The following is a 21,220-nucleotide window of genomic DNA, read 5'->3' as shown; positions in this document are numbered from 1 at the left end:
GGGAGAACCACCAGATGACTTGTTCCATTTTCTTGTTCTGTATTTTCATTAGAATTTCTTGGATGCTCATCAGATAGTATTGACTTTCATGGTATCTTCAGAGATAAAGTTATGTTAAAGATGTCTTGCTTCTCATCACCAGTTGGGTATTCATAAGTAAGACAGCCCTCAACCTCCTGTCCATTGATGATCAATACAAGAGATTTTTTCTTTAAAACTAGAAATTCTTATCTAACCTTTCTTTTGTCTCTTTAGATGCAGTAAAATCTTAATCCTAAAAAAAAAAAAAAACTATGAGATATTTCCTTATAACACTTGCAAAAGAAAAGGACATCCATATGGAATTTAATCAATTTGGTTGTTGCTTGCTCTTTAGTGGCTCAGTTGTATCCAACTCTTTGCAACCCCTTGGACTGTAACCCACCAGGCTCCTCTGTCCATGGAATTCTCCAGGCAAGATTACTGGAGTGGGTTGCCATTTGTTTCTCCTGAGGATCTTTCTGACTCAGGGATTGAATCCAGTGCATTGGCAAGCAGATTCTTTACCACTGAGCCACCAGAGAAGCCCTTACTCAGCTTCCTGTGATCATTTTATTGACAGTATTTTCTTTCTTCTCTCTGGTGGAATTCATTCACTTGAATATCTTGCATTAACTTGGAATCTACTAGAAGCTTTTTAACAAGGGGAACCTGATGAGATTCTAGTTTTAAGAAGCTAATTCCAGTAGTAACATAGAAAGAATAGGATAAGATAATAGAAACAAAATTATTGGGAGAATAATATTATTGATAAGAGCAATGAGACAGTAGCAGCAGGAAAGGAACAGGGAATGAATTTGAGAAATGCAAAGGACACAAAAATTTAAGGAAAATGTGAGGAAGTGAAGGTGGGAAGACTAGATGATTATGCTAAGGAAATTAGCTGAGAAGAGAGGGGACAAATCTTTGGGGGACTTAGTAGGATGGCAGGAAGATTATGTACATTTTTAATATGATATAGAGTGAAGAATGCGAAAAAGATAATGAAGACAAAGTTTGAGATATGAAATAAGGATTTAAAATTCAGAAGCAGCATTAAGGAATATGAATATGATCACAAGGTGGAGAGTTGGATGTGGAGTGGAGTAGGGACACATAGCTTCTGAGAGGGGAGATAAGTTGGAAAAGATGAAGGTGTCGATGAATTTTTATGTAGATGGACAGGAGTTCAAAAAGAATAATATACTCCATGGCCTACAGTTTTCCAATGAAAATTTGATCCTTAGCAGGCCTATACTTCTTCCCAGTGGTCCTTTTCAGGCATTAGCAAGTTCCATTAGGTGGGTATCCTGAATTGGCAGGCTTCTCTCTTTAACATTGCTGTCCTGGAAACCTGTGCTGGCATCTGTGACTAAACATCAGATACCCAGTGCCAAGAATCATGTGTGTGAGAGCACAGAATTTGGAATTCAACAGACCAATTATAAATCCTGGATTTAGCCAGTTATTTGTAAAATGTTGGAAACTGAAGCAAAGACTGTGGTTATTCTTTTTGTGAAATAGAGCTAGCAATATAAAACAATGAGCCGAATTAACTAAAAGGCTAAATTTATAGCATAAAACCTGGCATGTAGTGTATCTAGTGTTTAAGAGAGTAGATATTAAAGCCAAATTGTCTGGATGTGAATTTTTGCTCTGCCACTCCTCAGCTGTGTAACAGACGCAACTTTTAAACCAATTCGCTCCTACTGATATGGGAATAATAGTACCATTTTCTTCAAAAGGTTGTTGTAAGGATAAGCTATATATTATTATTTTCAAGATTATTTGGGCTAATAAGATATTATTTTGTGTCCTTCTCTACCGAAGTGTCCATCACACAGTTCTACGTGGAGTTTGACAATGAGAAAATAATTTCAACGTTCATCAAAAGAATCCCCACAAAAGAATTTACAAAAGCAATAGGAAACATAACATCTTGATATTCGCTGAAAGTTATTACACATTTTTGTGCCAGCACTGGCAAAAGACAAGAAAATTATTTATCATTTTGATCCACCCTCAGTGCATTGTAAATTAAATGTTTCAAAGAAAATTAGAAGTAGTATCCTTGCTTTTCATCTCTATATAAAATGCATCGATATTCAGGATTTCAAGAAATCATAGACAGTGTTTTTGAGTTCCCTAGAGTGCTGGTGTTAGACTTTCCTTTGGCATATTGTGGCCGTTTTTGATCTCTTTGTGGAAGTAAGAATATTTCTGGAGTGTCTGCAGGTATGTAACCAGGAAGTTATTCACATCAATTATACTCCAAGAGCTAACTTTTCCCTTTCGAAGGCTATTGCATGGATTCCAACTATGGTTCCAGTTGTTCAATAGTAATAATGATAGTGAGAATTTTAATTTCCATAGTTCTTTATGGCTATTGCCTAGGTGTTTTATTAGATCATCACAATAAATAGCGCGCATCTTACTATAACCATTTTACTTAAAAAGGGAACTTCAACTAAAATCCAGGTTTCTTATGCCAAGTCTAGTGCAACAAACTGCCTGCTCAAAAATGTGCATTACTTAGAATCTTAAAGATATGCTAACAAAAACAATAGATGTTTAAATATGCAGTGCTTATGTTATCACAACACAAAATGTATAGAGCACTCTGGGTGACTGACTTCCTGCTGACGGCTTTACACAAGTTTTCTCAGTTAAAATCAAGAAAAACATTGTGAAGCGGTGCTGACAGTATTCTGATGTTGTAAGAGAGGAAGACTGAGGGTCATGGAGGCTAGTAACCCATCTTAGGTCTCAAAACTGGGTCATTGACAACTGAGATTTTTGGGGGGTTTATTTTTAGTTCATTGAGGCAAAATTAGTGCATAACGTTATATTAGTTTCAGGTTTGCTCCTGCTCATGCTCAGTCATGTCCAGCTCTTTTCAACCCCTTGGACTGTAGCCCACCAGTCTCCTCTACCCATGGAATTTTCCAGGCAAGAATACTGGAGTGGGTTGCCATTTCTTACTCCAGGGTATCGTCCTGACCCAGGGATGGAATTCACGTTGCCTTCATTGGCAGGCAGATCCTTTACCACTGGAGCTACCTAGGAAGCCCTGTATGTAGTGTATACACTACAAAATGATTAACACAATAAGTCTAGTTACCATCTGTTACCATGCAATTAACTTCCAATCTTCACACCCCATGCCCTTCCACTGGCAATCACCAATCTGTTTTCTGTATATGTGTGTTTGTTTTCATTTTTTAAAAAGATTTGCGGACTTCAAATATGAGAGATCATATGGTAATTGGTATTTGTCTTCGTCTGGCTTAATTTCACTTAGTGTATTGTCCTCAAGGTCCGTCCATGTTGTTTTCAATGGCAAGATTTTATTATTTTGTGTTCAAATAAAATTGCACTGTATTATTGTTGTTCAGTTGCTAAGTCATCTCCGACTCTTTGCAACTCTATGGACTGCAGCTAGCCAGGCTTCCCTGTCCTTCACTATTTCCCAGAGTTTGCTCAAATTCATGTCCATTGAGTCGATAATGCTATCTAACCATCTCATCCTCTTCCGCCCCTTTTCCTTTTGCCTTCAATCTTTCCCAGCATCAGGGTCTTTTCCAAGGAGTCAGCTCTTCGCATCAGGTGGCCAAAATATTGGGGCTTTAGCATCAGTCCTTCCAATGAATATTCAGGGTTGATATTGTTTAGGATTGACTGGTTTGGTCTGGCAATCCAAGGCACTCTCAGGAGTCTTCTCCAGCATCACAATTTGAAAGCATTAATTCTTCAGCACTCAAAGTTAAGTAGTTACCACATCTTGGTTATTGTAAATAAATAATGCTGTGATGACTTTAGGGGTGTGTATATCTATATATCTCTACAAGTTAGCGTTTTTAAACTTTTTTTTGGAATAAGAGCCTCTCTAATACTTGTGAGCTGATATCTTATTGTGGTTTTGATTTTTATTTCCCTTATAGTTATAATGAACAGCTTCTCATTTGCCTGTTGACCATCTGTATGTCTTCTTTAGAGAAATGTCTGTTTAGACTCTTTGAACATTTTTTATTGAATTGTTGGGTTTTCTTGCTGTTGAGTTGTTTGAATTCTTTATATCAAAGTTCATTCAAGTTTTTCTGTAACAGCTTTCAGGAAAAACCCAAACAAACTTTCTGGCCAACCCAGTGATTTTGGATACTGACCCATTATAGGATATATGATAATGGATGTACAGCACATTCACAAGTACTCAGTTAGTGTTAGCTTCTCATGGTAGGCAAGAGATTATCAACTGAGCTGATATTTCCATTAAAAAATTAAAATCATTGATGCTTTTGGAAATTTGCCATAATGCCACTAAATGTCACATCATGGCTGATGGTTTAATTCAGAGTGGCAGACTGCTGGAGGGTGGGGGCTGGGGCATATCTTCATTATTGCTGCTAAGTCATGTCAGTCGTGTCCGACTCTGTGCGACCCCATAGACGGCAGCCCACCAGGCTCCCCCGTCCCTCGGATTCTCCAGGCAAGAACACTGGACTGGGTGGCCATTTCCTCCTCCAATGCATGAAAGTAAAAAGTGAAAGTGAAGTCGCTCAGTCGTGCCCGACTCTTAGCGACTCCATGGACTGCAGCCTACCAGGCTCCTCCGTCTGTGGGATTTTCCAGGCAAGAGTACTGGAGTGGGGTGCCATTGCCTTCTCCATCTTCATTATTAGAGTTCCTCTAATGCTCATCACAATACATTGTGCACGTGCGTGCTCAGTTGTGTCCGACTCTTCCTGACCCCATGGAATGTAGCCCGCCAGGCTCCTCTGTCCATGGGATTTTCCAGGCAAGAACCCTGGAGGAGGTTGCCATTTCCCCTGCAGAGGATCTTCCCAAACCAGGGAACAAATCTGCGTCTACTGTGTCTCCTACCTTGTAGGCAGACTCTTTACCACTTGAGCCATCAGGGAAGCCTTGCTCATTACAATATACTGTGACTAACAGCAAATGTTGGATGGATGAACAAACAAATGAATAAATTAATAAATGAGGAATTTTGCAAAGAGAATGATCCCACATTAGCCAAATTACAATGTGTCCATGAGCAATCGTATCTGTCTCTAAGGCTGTTCATATCCATAAAATTATTCTATCATGGAGAGTAAACATATTTTCATGACAGCAGTGGCTATGAATTTTCATATTAGACATATGTGCTTTTCATATTTCATCATTAGTCATGAGTACATTGTGAATTTCAGTATCCATGATGGGAACAGCTTTACCTTTAGTACTTTCTTCTACTTGTGTTAATTATCCCATTTGAGGCTACAGTAGTGTCAACGGAAAAGTAAGCCGGAGGTTCTGGCCATTTAGTTTCCAATAGTTTATAAAATATTCTAATTTTGTTTTAAAATAAAACATAAAAGCCATGAATGCCTGACTGTCCTTTTCATGGATGATGATACAACAGCTGTATTTAAGCTATCTGAGACATACCAAAAAAGTTTGTTTTTTTTTTTAACAAAAGTTTTATTTTTTTAAATAAAAAATCTTATTGTCCAGACCTTGATCAAAATACAGAATAGGGCTACTGAATTCATTGAATCCCTGTGAGCCTTTAATTTTGCCACTGCTCACTCTCTAAGGCTAAATTTACTACCAGGCTGTAATCTATTCCAGAAATCACTCCCGATGCAGTTAAGACGTGTATTGGAGAACCCTCCGTATCACCTGTGGCACCTTGGTATTGAAGGATGTAGATAACAGGGATGTTCGCTGGTTGCTTTTAAAAAGACACAGGAGCAGAATTTCCTACTCTATTTCTACAAAATTGACCGTTTCTAAAACTGGAATTCATCTTACTTTCATAGATTAGGGACTCAGTTTCCCATTAATACTGGAATTGGGGTCCTTCCATGAATGCCAACCTGCTTTGCTGAGCACTTAAGAAATCCCAAGTGATGTTTCCCAGGTCTCTCAATGGACAAAAAGCAATATCCTCCTACTCCCTACATCTCCTTGAATCTGTGACTGAATAAGATAGTTTAATGATAATGGTGCTTTCACTACCTGCTGCCAGTAATGCTGTTTCACCTGACTGACAGAAATCCGTCCCTGCCAACCTCCAGAGAAGGCAGTGGCACCCCACTCCAGTACTCTTGCCTGGAAAACCCCATGGACGGAGGAGCCTGGTAGGTTGCAGTCCATGGGTGGCCAAGAGTCCGACAAGACTTAGCAACTTCACTTTCACTTTTCACTTTCATGCATTGGAGAAGGAAATGGCAACCCACTCCAGTGTTCTTGGCTGGAGAATCCCAGGGACGTGGGAGCCTGGTGGGCTGCTGTCTGTGGGGTCGCACAGAGTTGGACATGACTGAAGTGACTTGGCAGCAGCAGTTGCCAACCTCCCCACACAGTTGCCCAGCTATGCCTGAAATTGTCACACCCTTTTGACATTATAAATGCTGGACGCTTGTCTAGAGCCACTCTTCACAATTAGGAAGGTGTTGCTCTCTCCCTGAATTGTTGGTCCTCACTTCCTCCTCACTGATGCTGCTGAACCCCAGCAATGGCCCAGCAGAATCTCAAACTGCATTGCATGGCACTGAGACAATCAGAAACATGGCCTTAGTCTCATTAAGCTTTTACTTCGTGGCTCAGTTGGTAAAGAATCTGCCTTCAATACAGGAGACCCAGGTTCGATTCCTGGATTGGGAAGATCCTCTTTAGAAGGAAATGGCAACCCACTCCAGTATTCTTGCCTGGAGAATCCCTTAGACAGAGAAGCTTGATGGGCTACAATCCATGGGGTTGCAAAGAGTCAGACATGACTGAGCAATGAACACTCTCACTTTCCATGATGTTAAAAACAGACCTCCTCTAGCTTCTCCGTATGCTTAATATTTCATTGGCACAAAATAGCTAAAATATTTTAATTTTCAACATTAAAATATGTGAAAAAAAATTCAGTTAAGACTGCCTGATTTCCTACTTTTATTTTTTTGTCACTTTTTGCCATTTGCTTGTGCTTCGAGATAAACTCATATTTTGATCATAGGTATGGTAGCCAAAATGTTGCCATACTTAACGTGTTGAAAGACATAAGGTCACCTAACAATAACCATGTGTAATAATACGTGTTATTTTATTAAATTAATGTATATTTGTCATGACAATTTTAGCAATTAATGTTAGTAGTAATTATACTAATAGTAGCTGGCATTTTTATTGAGTTCTGCTATACCCATATGAACTTATTTGATACTCACAAGTCTCTAAAAGAAAGACTTATTATCCTCATTAAATATTTTTTCTTTTGAATTGACTTTAGACTTAGAAAAACATTAAGATAGTACAGAGTTCCTATATTTCCTGTACATCCTTTAATGTTAACATCTTATATAGCCATGACATAGTTGTCAAAACTAAGAAATTGGCAATCGTATAATACCATTACCAAACCACAGACCTAACTGGGGTTTCACCAGGTTTTCTACTTGTTGTTTTTGGTGGGTTTTTTTTTTTTTTCCTGTTTCAGGATCCATTTCAGGGAACCTCATTGCATTCTCTCATCATGTCTCAGTCTCCTCTTGTCTGACAGTGTTTCATTCCTTATATTTCCATGATCTTGACACTTTTGGGACCAGTGATCAGATATTTTATAGACTGTCTCTCTGAGGATCTGTCTGGTGTGTTTTTATGCTTAGATTGGATTGTGGATTTTTGTGAATAATACCACAAAAGCGCAGACCGGACAGATTTCAGGAATATTCTGTAGTGCAGATTATATTAAAATTATATTTTCAAAAATAAGTGGGAATGTATAAGGAAAACAATTTAGGGGAAAGTAGAAGAAATAACCATGGCAGAGAGACAGAGCCAGGAGAGGAACTATTATGAAAATGGAAGACATGAAAACACTTTCTGTGAAAGCACATGTGTGTGTTTCTCACATTCACTTGTGAGAAGGAATAGAAAGACAAGAAATGTAGCGAAACATACTCAGAGAGGAGAGGGAGAGAGAAACTGGGCAACCAAAGAAAGAGGTTAAAGAGTGGGTTTTATAGGCACTTCTGTTTCCAGACCCAGGAATTTTCACTTAACCTGAACATATCTGTTTCAGCTTCGCTTTTATTACAGTTGCCCTGTCAGCATTTTGGAGGATGCAACATAGGGGAATGTAGGGAATCTGCGAGGAAAAGAGGTGGGGAACAAAGAGGTAACTGTATGTAATGTGGATGACTTTGAAAGCAGAGCTGAGCATCTAGGTTGGAAGGTAGAATTAGGCAGACCCTGAGACATCTGCGCCTTGCACTCTAATGGATGCCTCACTGCTTTCACCTTTCCCCAGGTACAACTGCTTTCTTTGGGATCCTCAGTGTCCTCCTTCCTCAGTCCCATGCCTCTTCCGATCCTTTCCCTGGCCTCTTCACCTGGGGAGGCAGGCACTGCTCATCCTTCAGTTCTCGTTTATAATACCACTTCTTCAGGAAAACTTATCTGACCCTCCAGATGGGTCAGCTCACCCTACTGTGTGCTGTTCCCTCAAAGTAATCTAAAATCTTAACTCATAATCATTATCCAAATTGTATTTAATTAAAGTTTCCTGGAAGTACTTATTTTACATGCAGTTCTTCCATCGGACTGGATGTTCCATATGGTTTGTCTGCCATATTCTGGCCACATCATGGTCAAAAGTAGTTTTTGAGTAAATGAATGACATACATTTTACAACTTAAAAAGGAAGAGAGTATGTTTAATGGTTGTGGCAAAGATGCTTATTTGTGAAGGGATGTAAATACTTTAAATCAGTTGTCCTTAATCATTTGGGATTTTGCAGAATTCTTAATTTTATATAAGCAGTGGACTGTCTACAGAAAATAATACTTATAATTTAATACCAGTGGACATTAGTTTAAAAAACTTTGTTTTAAAGGTTCTTTTTAGAAAGTTATGAAAATGAGGTTAGATTGAGAAGTTGAAGGTTATTTGGGCATTCTGTGTTTCTAAAGAAATACTGCTAGACAGTAAACTTTAGCTTCTTTGTATTTCCAATAAAATGAGATGAAAGGAAATGCATTTAAAATTTTAACAGGAAAGTCTCAGATGAATTAAAGTTTAGTAATTACAAACCATTTAATCTCTGGAGATTAACTGTTGTATTGTAAACATGGTTTTTCTAATGTTTTTCATTAGTATAGAGATGCTATATTTGGAAAGCATTTTATAAGAAATGTTGGCTTAAAAAACTTAAGCTTATTGAGTTAAAATATCAACTTTTCCTAATTTTTAAAGTGGCCATTTATTAGGATTCAGTATGATTAAAAATTGAATATTTGAATGAAGTCTATCATTTACTGGCTTGTTGAATTTGGGCAAGTCTCTTAACCTTCGAATTGTAGTTTCTTTATTCTTAAAAGGTAACATAGTTCGTTACAGAGATGTAATACACATAGCTTTTTCTAAAACATGGCAAGGACTCTATAAAGACAGACTGTTATCCCTCTCCCACAGAGTCCAAAAACATAGTTTAGAACACTAGACCCTAACTAAGGTCAAGAATACTCTGTAGATATCCTCTTTCTTTTTACCAGTGTCTCATAATACAGAAACTAGACCCCTGCAGAAAATTATATGATTTGAGGGTGAAATGGGGGCTTATATAGTATTTAAGTAAGTGGCTGACACATCCTGTCAACCACTATCACACCTAGTAGAGAAGTATTAAAACGGAGTTGAATGAACATAAAATTGGCATCTGATAGGTTGGGTTAAATCTCTAGCTCTACCTGTTTTACTTTGGTGACTCAGAGGACGTTAGTTTCTTTACTCAAAAGATGGAGCATCACAGAGTTCAGATATGACCTCATCTGAAGAGTTCCATGATGTTTCTGTTCATCAAACAACTTCCTTTAGACTGTCTTGATGTGAGATGTTACAGAGCTGAAAAAGGCATTGTCCTTGCCTTTAATATGTTCCTGATCTTGTTTATTGGTCAGGACTCCTGGGAATTAAATTGTCAACAAAAAAGATTATTTCAATCACTTCATTCATATTATGATCCTTTTTATAAGGGAGATATGTCCTCCTCCATCCAATTCACTCTCTATTCCCCAAACCCTACTTCTGGCAAACACCAATCTATTTTCTGTAACTGTGAGCTTATATTTTTTTTTTTTTAATTATATATGTGTGTATATATATATTTATTTATTGAAGTGTAGTTGAGTTACAGTGTTTAAAATACATGGCAAGTACAAGTTATACATATAAACATATATTACTTTTGAAATTATTTTCCATTATAGATTATAATATATTGACTATAGTTCCTGTGCTATACAGTAAACCTTCGTGCTTGTTTATGAGCTTTTTTTTTTTCATTTTTTTAAGTGAGATCATGCAGAATTTGTCTTTCTCTGTCTCCTTATTCCACTCAACATAATACCCTCAAGTTCCATTAACATTATCCCAAATGGCAAATTCTCATTATTTTAATGGCTGAATAATATTCCATAGTCTATATACATATATATCATATATTCTTTATAAGTGTGTCCAAATGATGTACTCTTAGGTTGATGGGGATGCATTTAAGTGGAATTGCTGTATTATATTTCAGTCCTATTTTAAAATTTGTTAGAAATAACCATTGTTTTCCATAGTGACTATACCATTTTACATTCCCACCAAGAGTGCACAAGGTTCCCTTTTCCTATGTCTTCACCAACACTTGTTATTTCCTATCTTTTTGATAATATCCATCTAACAGATGTGAGGTGCTATTTCATTGTGGTTTTGATTTGCATTTTCCTGATAATTAGTGATTTTGAGCATCTTTTCATGAACCTGTTGGCCACCTGTTTGACTTCTTTGGGGAAAAGCCTGTTCAAATCTTTAGCCCATCTTTTAATTAGATGGTTTTGTTTTGCTTAAGTGTATTGTTGAATATGATTTGCTAAAATTTGTTGAGAATTTTTGAACCCATATTCATCAAGAGTTATTTTTCTTGTTTAGTCACTAAGTCATGTCTGACTCTTTTGTAACCCCATGGACTGTAGCCTGCCAGGCTCCTCCATTCATGGAATTTGTCAGACAAGAATGCTGGAACTGGTTGCCATTTCCTACCCAGAAGATAAAGCCATGACTCTGATATTGGCAGGCAAATTCTTTACCAATGAGCCAGCAGGGAATCCCTCATCAAGAATATTGGCCTATAATTTTATTTTCTCATGGTATCCTTATCTGGTTTTAGTATTAGTGTAATGCTAGACTCATAAAGTGAATTTAGAAGTGTTCTCACCTCTTCTATTTCTTGGAAGAAATTGAGAGGAATTTCTTGAAAAGAATTGCTATAAATTAACTATTTTAATTGTTGGATAGAATTCACCAGTGAATCCATCTATTACTGGATGATAGTACATGGAGAAAATGAAATATTTATCATCACTAAAGAGATATGAGCCACCAAGACATAGAAAGACACTGAGAGACCTTAAATATATATTACAAAATGAAAAAATCCTATCTGAAGTGGCTTTATTCTGTATGATTCCAACTATGAATATTCTAGAAAAGGAAAAACTATGGAAAAAATTAAAAGACTAAAGGTTGCCAAGGGTGAGGAGGGTAGGGATGAATAGGCAGAACACAGAGGATTTTTAGAACAGTGAAAATACTATGTATAATAGCATAATGATGGATATATGTTACTACACATTTGTCCAAACCTATAGAATTTCATCTAGTGAATCCAGATATTAATATACACCATGGACATTCACTGATTATGATGTGTTAATGTACATTCACCCTTGGTAACATCTGTACCACTCTGGTGAATGATGTTGATAATGGGAGAGTCTATGCATGTGTGAGAACTGGGGCTTTATGGACAGTCCCTATACTTATCAATTTTTTGTGAAGCTAAAACTACCCTAAACAACAAATAACAGCAACAAAAATATTGCAATTTAGGTGTTATTGACCTAATTTAGTATGGCAGTAGAAAACAGGCCCTCCAAAGTCATATGTAGTGTCCAAGACCCTACTTTATTTATGTGCTAATCCAGAACAGAATTCACATGTTTTTCAACGCCAAAATAAACTGTAATTCCCCAAAGCCAGTTCCCATTCTTTGTTAATTCATCAGATTCAATAAGGCTTCTTTCTTTTAGAAAGAGCTATTTCACTGATAGCAAATGCCTACATTAAGGATTGCATGTATTATGTTTAATGCAACTAGTTCTAAAAACAAATATTATGTTTTTGTATTTAAAGTAATTTAATTTTTCATGCTTTATTGCTCACATTGATGAAGTGATGTATAATTTCCTCCAGTCGTTAAAAGAAATTAATTTATGTAATTTTCTTTCCTGAAGCAAGTTAAAATAACTCTTGTAAACAGATGCAGAAGTTGACAAACCAGCCAACCCAGTTGTGAAGTATAGGAGCACAAGGGTAGACTCTGGCAAACTTGCGGAGGAGGAAAATGGCACTGTCATTCTTCCCACCTGCTCTTTGTGAACTTAATAGTAAATGAAGCCCCTTTTAGATCTTGTCCAAGTTAGCCAAGGCCTACAAAAGTAGATAGGTAGATAGACAAAAGCTTTTATTCTGCTCATATTTCTTACCTAAACCTCACCACTAATGTCTGGAAGCACTTTCATAAATGTACAATATTTGCATAAGAAAATATAATTAATGAACATTAACATTTTTCAATATGGGCATATTTATATTTTAAGGAAGATATTCAATACTTACTCTTAAATGTAATCTCCATCATTGGTGAACCTGTTATTTTTTACAGCTTACCTAGCTGGGTTAGTTTTCTTTCCTGTTGGTTTCTGTAGCAAATGGTTTCTATCTCAGCTCTTATGTTGTTCTGACAGTTTTATTTTGTTGATTTGACTCCAAGTATCATTAACATCTGTGTTTACAAGCAATAAATATTGACCCTTGCCGAGTTAAATGAAGGAGATTTTAATGGTAGACCGTCAGGAGCTCATACTATCTGGGAGAAGGCAGAAGTAACAAAGTTGAGGATGGACAGAAACAGAGGCTGCTTCAGAAGACTGGGAATGTGAACCATAAGAAGTGTCTCCTTGTAGAAACAACTTGGACAAGTGAATTTACTGAAATTAATATATTTATATTAATTTTTAAATATATTTAAATTAATAAAAAATTTTAAATTAATATATTTATATTAATTTATATCTATAAATAGAAATATATAAATAGATAAAATTTAAATAGATCTAATAAATAGGTTTATTAAATCTATTTAATATATAGATTTATTAAATCTATTAAAATAGATTAAAATAGATTTAAAATAAATTTTAAATTATAATAACTTTTAAATTAATATATTTTATATTAATTTATATCTATTTATAACCTCTTTTTAATCTAGTCAGTATTTACTTCCAAAAATGAAGGTTTCGATGACCCAATTTGGATCATGTGCATTTCTGTGTAGAAAGTAGCACAAAGACATGTAGAGTAATATGTAGGGTTTCTTGAGGTATAAAACAGTATTTGATTGGTAGGTGAAGCATTGGAGTCAACATAATTCTTTTTGTAACTTACAGTGAGATATTAGAAAATATCATATTTACTATTAAGAAAATAAGATGTGTACTAATTATTTCCCAGATAGATATGAGGTTAAAATAAAGAGGAAAGATAGGATTCCTGTTTTTTTTTTTTTTTTGAAGAACCAGAATCCTTAAAAGTTTATTATGCAAGAAATAAATATTTGCAGTAGGAAAGTAGTCTTACTGGACAGCACTCCTACAAAATTGAATAGAAATTATTTCATTCAATTTCATAGTTAATATTTAAGGTACAGTTAAGGTCTCTGATATATACACATTTTCATTCAGTGTGGTTGCCATTATAGCATGTTTTACAAATGTATTAGGAATTCTTTGATGAAACTACTTCCCTCTTAATGTTTTCTTTCTCTCCAGCCTCAAGAAATCACTTCTGAAGTCAATGAAACCCCACAAATTGAGACTACAAAGGAAGAGGTTCTACTCAGTACCCCTGAGTGTGACACTCAAATTGTAAGATTAATTTTATATGTTTTTAATAACATTCAACATGAAAACATGGACATAAGCATTTTTAAAATCCTAGTTTATGCCACCATGAAGCTGTCTATTTATATGCAATATCTACTATCTAAGGGCTTCCCTGGTAGCTAAGATGGTAAAGAATCTGTGGTGGATTCATTTTGATATTTAGCAAAACTAATACAATTATGTAAAGTTTAAAAATAAAATAAAAATTAAAAAAAAAAAAAAGAATCTGCCTGCAATGCAGGAGGCCCAGGTTCGATTCCTGGGCTGGGAAGATCCTCCAGAGAAGGGAATGGTTACCCATCCCAGTATTTCTGCCTGTAGAATTCCATGGACAGAGGAGCTGGGTGGGCTACAGTCATGGGGTCACAAAGAGTCGGACATGACTAAGCAGCTAACACTTTTCTTTCACTTCTGCTCTCTAAACATTGTACTTTTCATTTGATAATGCAGATGTTCTTTAGATATCAATCATGTGGTTATTCTAATAGGTGTAATTGCAAGACAATTGTAAGACAATTAGGAATATGAAGATGCCCTGGCAAAGAGATTGGCTACCCACTCCAGTATTCTGGCCTAGAGAATTCCATGGACAGTCCATGGGGTCGTAAAGAGTGGGACACGACTGAGTGACTTTCACTTTCATAAACTTGAATTGCCAGAGAGATAAGGTGGTCATTCCCAGAGTTACATGACAGGAAGCTGTTAAAATATTAAAAGCAAACACAACTCCAAACAAAGAATGTGATTCAATAGTATTCTCCCCATAAAGCAACTAAACCTTGAATTACAGAGATATTACAATAGAGGAAGGGAAATTTTTACCCTTCAAATGACAACAGGAAATGAGGAATTTGTACTCTGTGCTTTTACTCTAAGAAGTGTAATGAAATTTAAACTCTGGAACTTTGGCACAATTACCGATCTGTCATATCTGGGCTTGAAAAATGGCAAATGTCAGTTGTATTTAATATATTCAAAGATAGTCTTTAATCTAGTTGACAAAATGGAAAGTGTCTGCTAAAACTATTCATCATGGAAAAAGAAATCAGGTGATAGCAAAGGAAATAAGGCAGAATAGAAATAAGTTAACCAAGTCAATCTCTTTTTCCTCTATCGACTGCCAAAGTAAATTTAGAAATACTAATTTCTCAGCAATTTGCCTTTCACATCTTATGTTGAAACATGTTCAAAACCAAAAATTTAGAATATAAGGTTAATGAGAAGTAGAAATTCTGCAGTTTACTTCCAAGGGAAGAAGAAGTCAAGAAGGTTTGGGGAAGGAAGGACTATTTTTGCTATAGTGAAGAACAGATAGGGTTTTGATAGTGTGAGTCAATATCAGAGACAAGAAAACATCAGAATATGAGTAGAGAGTATCGAACAGAAAATGGTGGGATATGTGGCTAAGATAATTTGGGACTTAAGTAGGAGGGGCACTGGGTTCCCAAGCTAAGGAGTTTGGTTTGAATTAGGGATATGGGCTTCTCAGGTGGCACCAGTGGTAAAGAATCTGCCTGCCAATGCAGGAGAAATAAGTGACACAGATTTGATCCCTGGGTCGGGAAGATCCCGCGGAGGAGGGCATGGCAACCCACTCCAGTATTCTTGCCTAAAGAATCCCAAGGACAGAGAAGCCTGAAAGGCTACTGTCCATAAGGTCACAAAGAGTCAGACACAACTGAAGCGACTTAGCACACAGGGATATAGTTAGGTTTTCACATGTTTATGTCCAGTTAAGAGATAAGACCACTGGTTAATTTAAGGCTGTTTTTTCTTGATACAGTTTCCTAAAACTACCTAAAAATCATTTTGCAGTATATACATGTATCAAATCATTATGTTGCATACCTAAAACTAATACAATGTTACATGCCAATGATATATCGATTGAAAAAAAAAAAAAAAAAAACTTTGAAACAAATTAGAATTTTGGAAGCTTCTGGCCTGCACCCTTCAGGGTAATGCTCAGGCTTGATCCCTAAATGTCCTGCTCTGAGCCTTTGGATTAGGAGGGATTCCATTGCTTTTTTTCCTGCACTTGTACTGGTATACCTGTGCCTTGAGCAAATTGTTCATGTATTAAAGTGGCCAAAACATCTGAAATAACAGAAGAACTAGGACTTGATCAAACTTAACAAACAAAATATTCCCATTTAAGGCAAACCTTGAAAAGTTCTGTGTGTTTTGCAAAGATTCCTCAAAGCAATATTTGGTGTACATTTCTTATCAAGAGAGAGGTATAAATTCTTTGTTGTTGTTGTTGTCTGTTCCACTCTATTTTTGTTGCCCTTCCTTGTCACCAGTAGCTCCTCTCCCTTCAGTAAGTGGCGTAAGCAGCTACTACCTTGGTGGAGGTCCCAACTGGGTTGCTTCAAAAAGCTTCCTCCCCCTGTGCCAGCATGATGGCTCTCTCTCTAACCTGATCCCAGTTCCTTAGATTTTAGTCTTTGAAGTCTCTACTTCCAAGAACCCACACTTGCCAGTGCAGAGAGTGCTCAATATTTATAGTCTGCAGGCTCAGTTACATTTAAAGGCCAAGTGAATAACATAAGGGAGTGAAATAAGCCAGGTGTAAGCAGTAGGAGTGAGTGAGACTATTGTGAATATCTTTTTTCCAATTCTAGATCAGTAGTTCTTAGCCATATCCTCCCTGTAGTATCATATGGAGGATTTTTATAAAATACTGATGACCAGGTAATTCTAATATGCAGGCTAGTTTTACTAACAATGTATCTCATATGTACATGATTCTTAAAATCATCTGAGGAGCTTTTAAAAATAAAGATTGTGAAAAATTCTTCAGTAAATTCTAAGTAAAGGGGACTAAAGGTAACTTGTTTTTTTTTTTTTTTTTTTTTAAACATGGACCTGACAACACTTTCCAATCCAAGGGATTCTGAAAGAGATGGTCTGTGAGCCTTAATTTGAAAAAGATTGGTTTAAACAAGACATAATGCCTTTAGTATGTTGTTTAGTAAGAAGAGTTTCACAGCAATGCCTAAATGAGGCTCTGTAATGGTAGCCATGAAAAGTCTATGATGTCACTTTTGATAGTAGGTAGAGGGGATACATCCCAGAACCCTCTGTTTATTTTGAAACCAAATCTAAGAGCAGCAGGGCTGTGAAACTGATCAGGAAATTGATGTGCGATTTTGTCCATAGCTAAGCTTTCCATGAGGGAGCTAGTATGCCATCATCTCCCCAAGCTATAGTACTCAGAGTATAATTAATCTTAATCATAGAAAGCTCTATAGTTCCTTTCCAGCTTTCCCCAATAGTAAGAGAATAATTCTGATGGCTTTCTCCACTTTACAGGAAAAAGTGAAGGGCCCTTTGGATCTATGAGAACTACCCTTACTCAGCTTGTCCAAATTCACCCAAAATATTCTGATTTGTGTTAAATATCATGAAATGCATTTTTCCATTTCAATACAGCAACATGAAAATAGCTTCACCTTGATTCCAACAAGCTGGAGATTCAAGCTTCAATTTGAATTGCTTTAATTGAATATCCAAATAAGGTATCAAAACATAATTTCATAAAGGAAAAGTAAGAAATTTACCTCCTTTTCTGGTAAAAGGATTGCTGCATTTTCTGTTGTAGGAAAGATAGTTTTAACGTGTTTGGCAAAAATATAACCTTCTTATTGTCTTTGTTTGGAGACTGAATATGAGTAAAGAAGTGCATCTATGTGCCAGGTTGACAAGAGGTGGCCTCGTGATAGCTAGTATTATGCATCAAAATGACTGAGCTCAGGGATGACCAGAGAGTTGGTAAAATATTAATTCTGGGTATGTCTGATAGGGCATTTCCAGAAGAGATTAACATTTGAATTAGTAGACTAAGAGATCTTCCCTCAAAAACATGGCAGGCATCTAATCTCTAGAAGGCCCAAATTGAACAAAAAGATAGAGGAAACATAATTTCTTTTCCCTTTGAGCTGGGCCATATTTCTTCTTCAGCTCCTGTTCATGGAGCCTTCCAACTCAGGGACTTAATACCAGCAGGCCACTCACCCCAGTTCTCAGCCCTTCAGACTTAGACTGAATTTTATGCCACCAGCTTTCCTGATTCACCAGCTTAGAGAGTGCATATCATGGCATGTCTCATCTTCCATAACAGCATGAGTCAATTCCTATTAAAAAAAAAAAAAAAACTCTTATATATCTATGTATATATTCTGTTAGTTCTGTTTCCCTGGAGAACCTAATACAATTATTTTTTCACATTTATGTTTTGTATATTTCATGTGTATTTTGAAGTATTTTCACTGCTTTTTTATAAAAGACTTTAATTACAAACTAATCAGTGCTACTTAGTTTTCTACAGAAAGAAAATACATGGTAGTTGTTGAGTTAAATTTTAATTTTGGTGGCCTTACTTGACAAAATTAAGAGTTAGAAAACAAATGGAAATAAATTTTCCATTTAATGTGTTTTTCTGCTCTATGAAATTAAAAAATCTAGAAACTACCCAATGAGGAATTTTTAAAAAATAATAAAAGGGGAGATAAAATAGGGATCTGAATGAAGCCAATAACAAATAATTGAAAGCAGGAAATAAACAGAATATCAGAATGAGAAATCCCCAGACTTGTGTGTTCAAGCAAAGATACAAGAATAAGGATGAAGTCTAATATGAGTCTCTATTTCCATCTTGGTTGACTGGAACAATTATAGTTTTACTCTCAAATAAAATGAACTACTATAGGAGAAATTTTAAGTTAATTTTTGTCCATTTGCTCCCTTTACAGGAGAGATTTGTGCTGTCTTAATAACTAGAATGAACAAAAATTAGCACAGTGGGGCTAATTGCTTGTGAAAAATATGACAGTTTTTAAAAACAATTTGCATTCTGTAAAAACCACAGATTTTAAGTGTATATTTCAGTTATGCATTTATTTAATTTACCAAGTTTTGCAACCATTACCACAGGCCAGTTTTAGAACATTTCTGTCTTCCTAGTAACATCCCACATGCCCGTTTTTAAAGTTAATCTCTATAAAGACAACCACTAACCTAGTTTCTACTGGTTATAGGTTTGCCTTTTCCAAAGATTTCATAGATTGATCATACAGCATGTGGCCTTTTGCATTCCCTTTTTCATGTAGCATAATGACTTTGAGGTTCATCTATATTATAGTATATTTCAGTAGTTTGCTCTTTTTTATTCTGAAAAGAATCCATTGTATGGTTTTATCACATTTTCCTTATCCATTCACCAGCTGATAACTTTTGGATTTTTTCCACTTTTTTGGCTATTATGAATTAATCATACCATGAACATTTACATAAACATCTTCAAGTGGACATATGTTTTATTTTTCTTGAGTAGAGACCCAAAAGTAGAATAGGATACTGTAAATACTTTCTTAACTTTTTTAAGAAACAGACATTTCCAAAGTGGCTGCACCATTTTACATCTTAATTAGCAATTATGAGAGTTCCATTTTCTCAACATCTTTGTTACCACTTGTTATTCTCTGAATTTTTGCTTAAAAATAAAACTCTAGGGAGCCTGAAATCAAATTTCATTCCAGGCTTAACTGTTAATTTCCAAATGGTTAAAAATTTTAGCATATTTTTTATATACTTATTAGCAACTGACATATTTTCTTTGGTGAAATGTCTATTCAGATATTTTCCCCATGTTTATTGAGGTTGTCTGTCCTCTTGGTATTAAGTAGCAAGATTCCTTACATATTGTGGATATATATCCTTTACCAGATATAAGATTTGAAAATATTTCTCTTACTCAGGATGTTTCTTGTCTTTACATTTTCTTAATGGTGTCTTTCTAAAAGATAGCGGATATATATGGAATTTAGAAAGATGGTAACAATAACCCTGTGTACGAGACAGCAAAAGAGACACTGATGTATAGAACAGTCTTATGGACTCTGTTGGAGAGGGAGAGGGTGGGAAGATTTGGGAGAATGGCATTGAAACATGTATAATATCATGTATGAAACAAGTTGCCAGTCCAGGTTTGATGCACGATACTGGATGCTTGGGGCTGGTGCACTGGGACGACCCAGAGGGATGGTATGGGGAGGGAGGAGGGTTCAGGATAGGGAACACATGTATACCTGTGGCAGATTCATTTCGGTATTTGGCAAAACTAATACAATATTGTAAAGTTTAAAAATAAAATAAAATTTAAAAAATAAATAAATAAAAGATAGCAGGTATTTTTAAATACAGCTTTTCGGTTTGCAGAGTAATTGAGCAATAGTTCAGAGTTCCATACAGCAACCAGCTATCTTTCTGTAATTTGTCGTTTAGTTCCATTACAGTCTGATGGCATACTCTACATTTGCTCAAATGCACTCTGTCTAATGTTCCATGTTACCTTGAGAAGAATCTGTATTTTATTCTTGTTTGATGAAGTATTCCATAAATATCAGTTAGATCCATTTGATTTGTAGTGCTCTTCAGGTCAACTCTATTTTTGGAGATTTCTGCTCACTTGATATGTCCACTATTGATAGAGAGTTGAAGCTTTCCTCGGTGGTAGTGGTTCAGTTCTGTTTCTCCTTGCAGTTCTATTAGCTTTGTCTCAAATATCTTGACAATCTGTTGTTAGATGTATTTTTGTTAAGAATTGTTATGTTTTTTTTTTTTTTTTTGTAGAATTGACCCCTCTATTATTATACAGCTGTCCCTCTTTATCCCTGATATTTTTCTTGCTCTGAAGCTGGCTTTGTCTGAAATTAATATGGCTACTTCAGCTTTCTTTTGATTAATAACAGCATCACTTTAAATATATCCTGCCACTCCCTTCTGGCGTGCAGAGTTTCTGCTCAAAATTCAGCTGATAAACTTATGAGGATTCCCGTGTATACTATTTGTCGATTTTGCCTTCTTGATTTTAATATTTTTTCTTTGTATTTCAGTGTTTATCCATGTTGTCACAAATGGCAGAATTCCCATTTTATATCTGAATAATATCATATACATATATGTTCCTCTCTATGGAACACTTTGTTTATTCATCTAGAAACTTAGATTGTCTTCATGTCTTGGATATTATAAATAATGCTGCATAGCCCTCCCAGATTTCAGACAGTGCTACAAAGCTTGTTGTTGTTCCATCACTAACTTATGTCTCAGTCTTTTCGACCCCATGGACTATAGCCCACCTGGCTCTTTACCTG

General features: G+C 35.9%; 1 protein-coding gene across 2 annotated transcripts in view; it reads left to right on the top strand.

The window, feature by feature from the left end:
• LUZP2 (leucine zipper protein 2) overlaps positions 1-21,220 on the top strand; it is a 525,872-nt gene that overhangs the window by 489,587 nt on the left and 15,065 nt on the right. For both annotated transcript variants that reach the window (XM_070364996.1, XM_070364995.1), the window contains exon 10: positions 13,950-14,045. In XM_070364996.1, coding sequence (XP_070221097.1) covers positions 13,950-14,045 — 96 coding nt within the window. The remainder of the gene's footprint in view (positions 1-13,949; positions 14,046-21,220) is intronic.

Source organism: Bos mutus, chromosome 29, assembly GCF_027580195.1.
Source record: "Bos mutus isolate GX-2022 chromosome 29, NWIPB_WYAK_1.1, whole genome shotgun sequence".
In the NCBI taxonomy this organism is placed as follows: Eukaryota; Metazoa; Chordata; class Mammalia; order Artiodactyla; family Bovidae; genus Bos; species Bos mutus.
The sequence above is the reverse complement of the archived record's forward strand: the minus strand, read 5'-3'. Positions and strand labels throughout refer to the sequence as shown.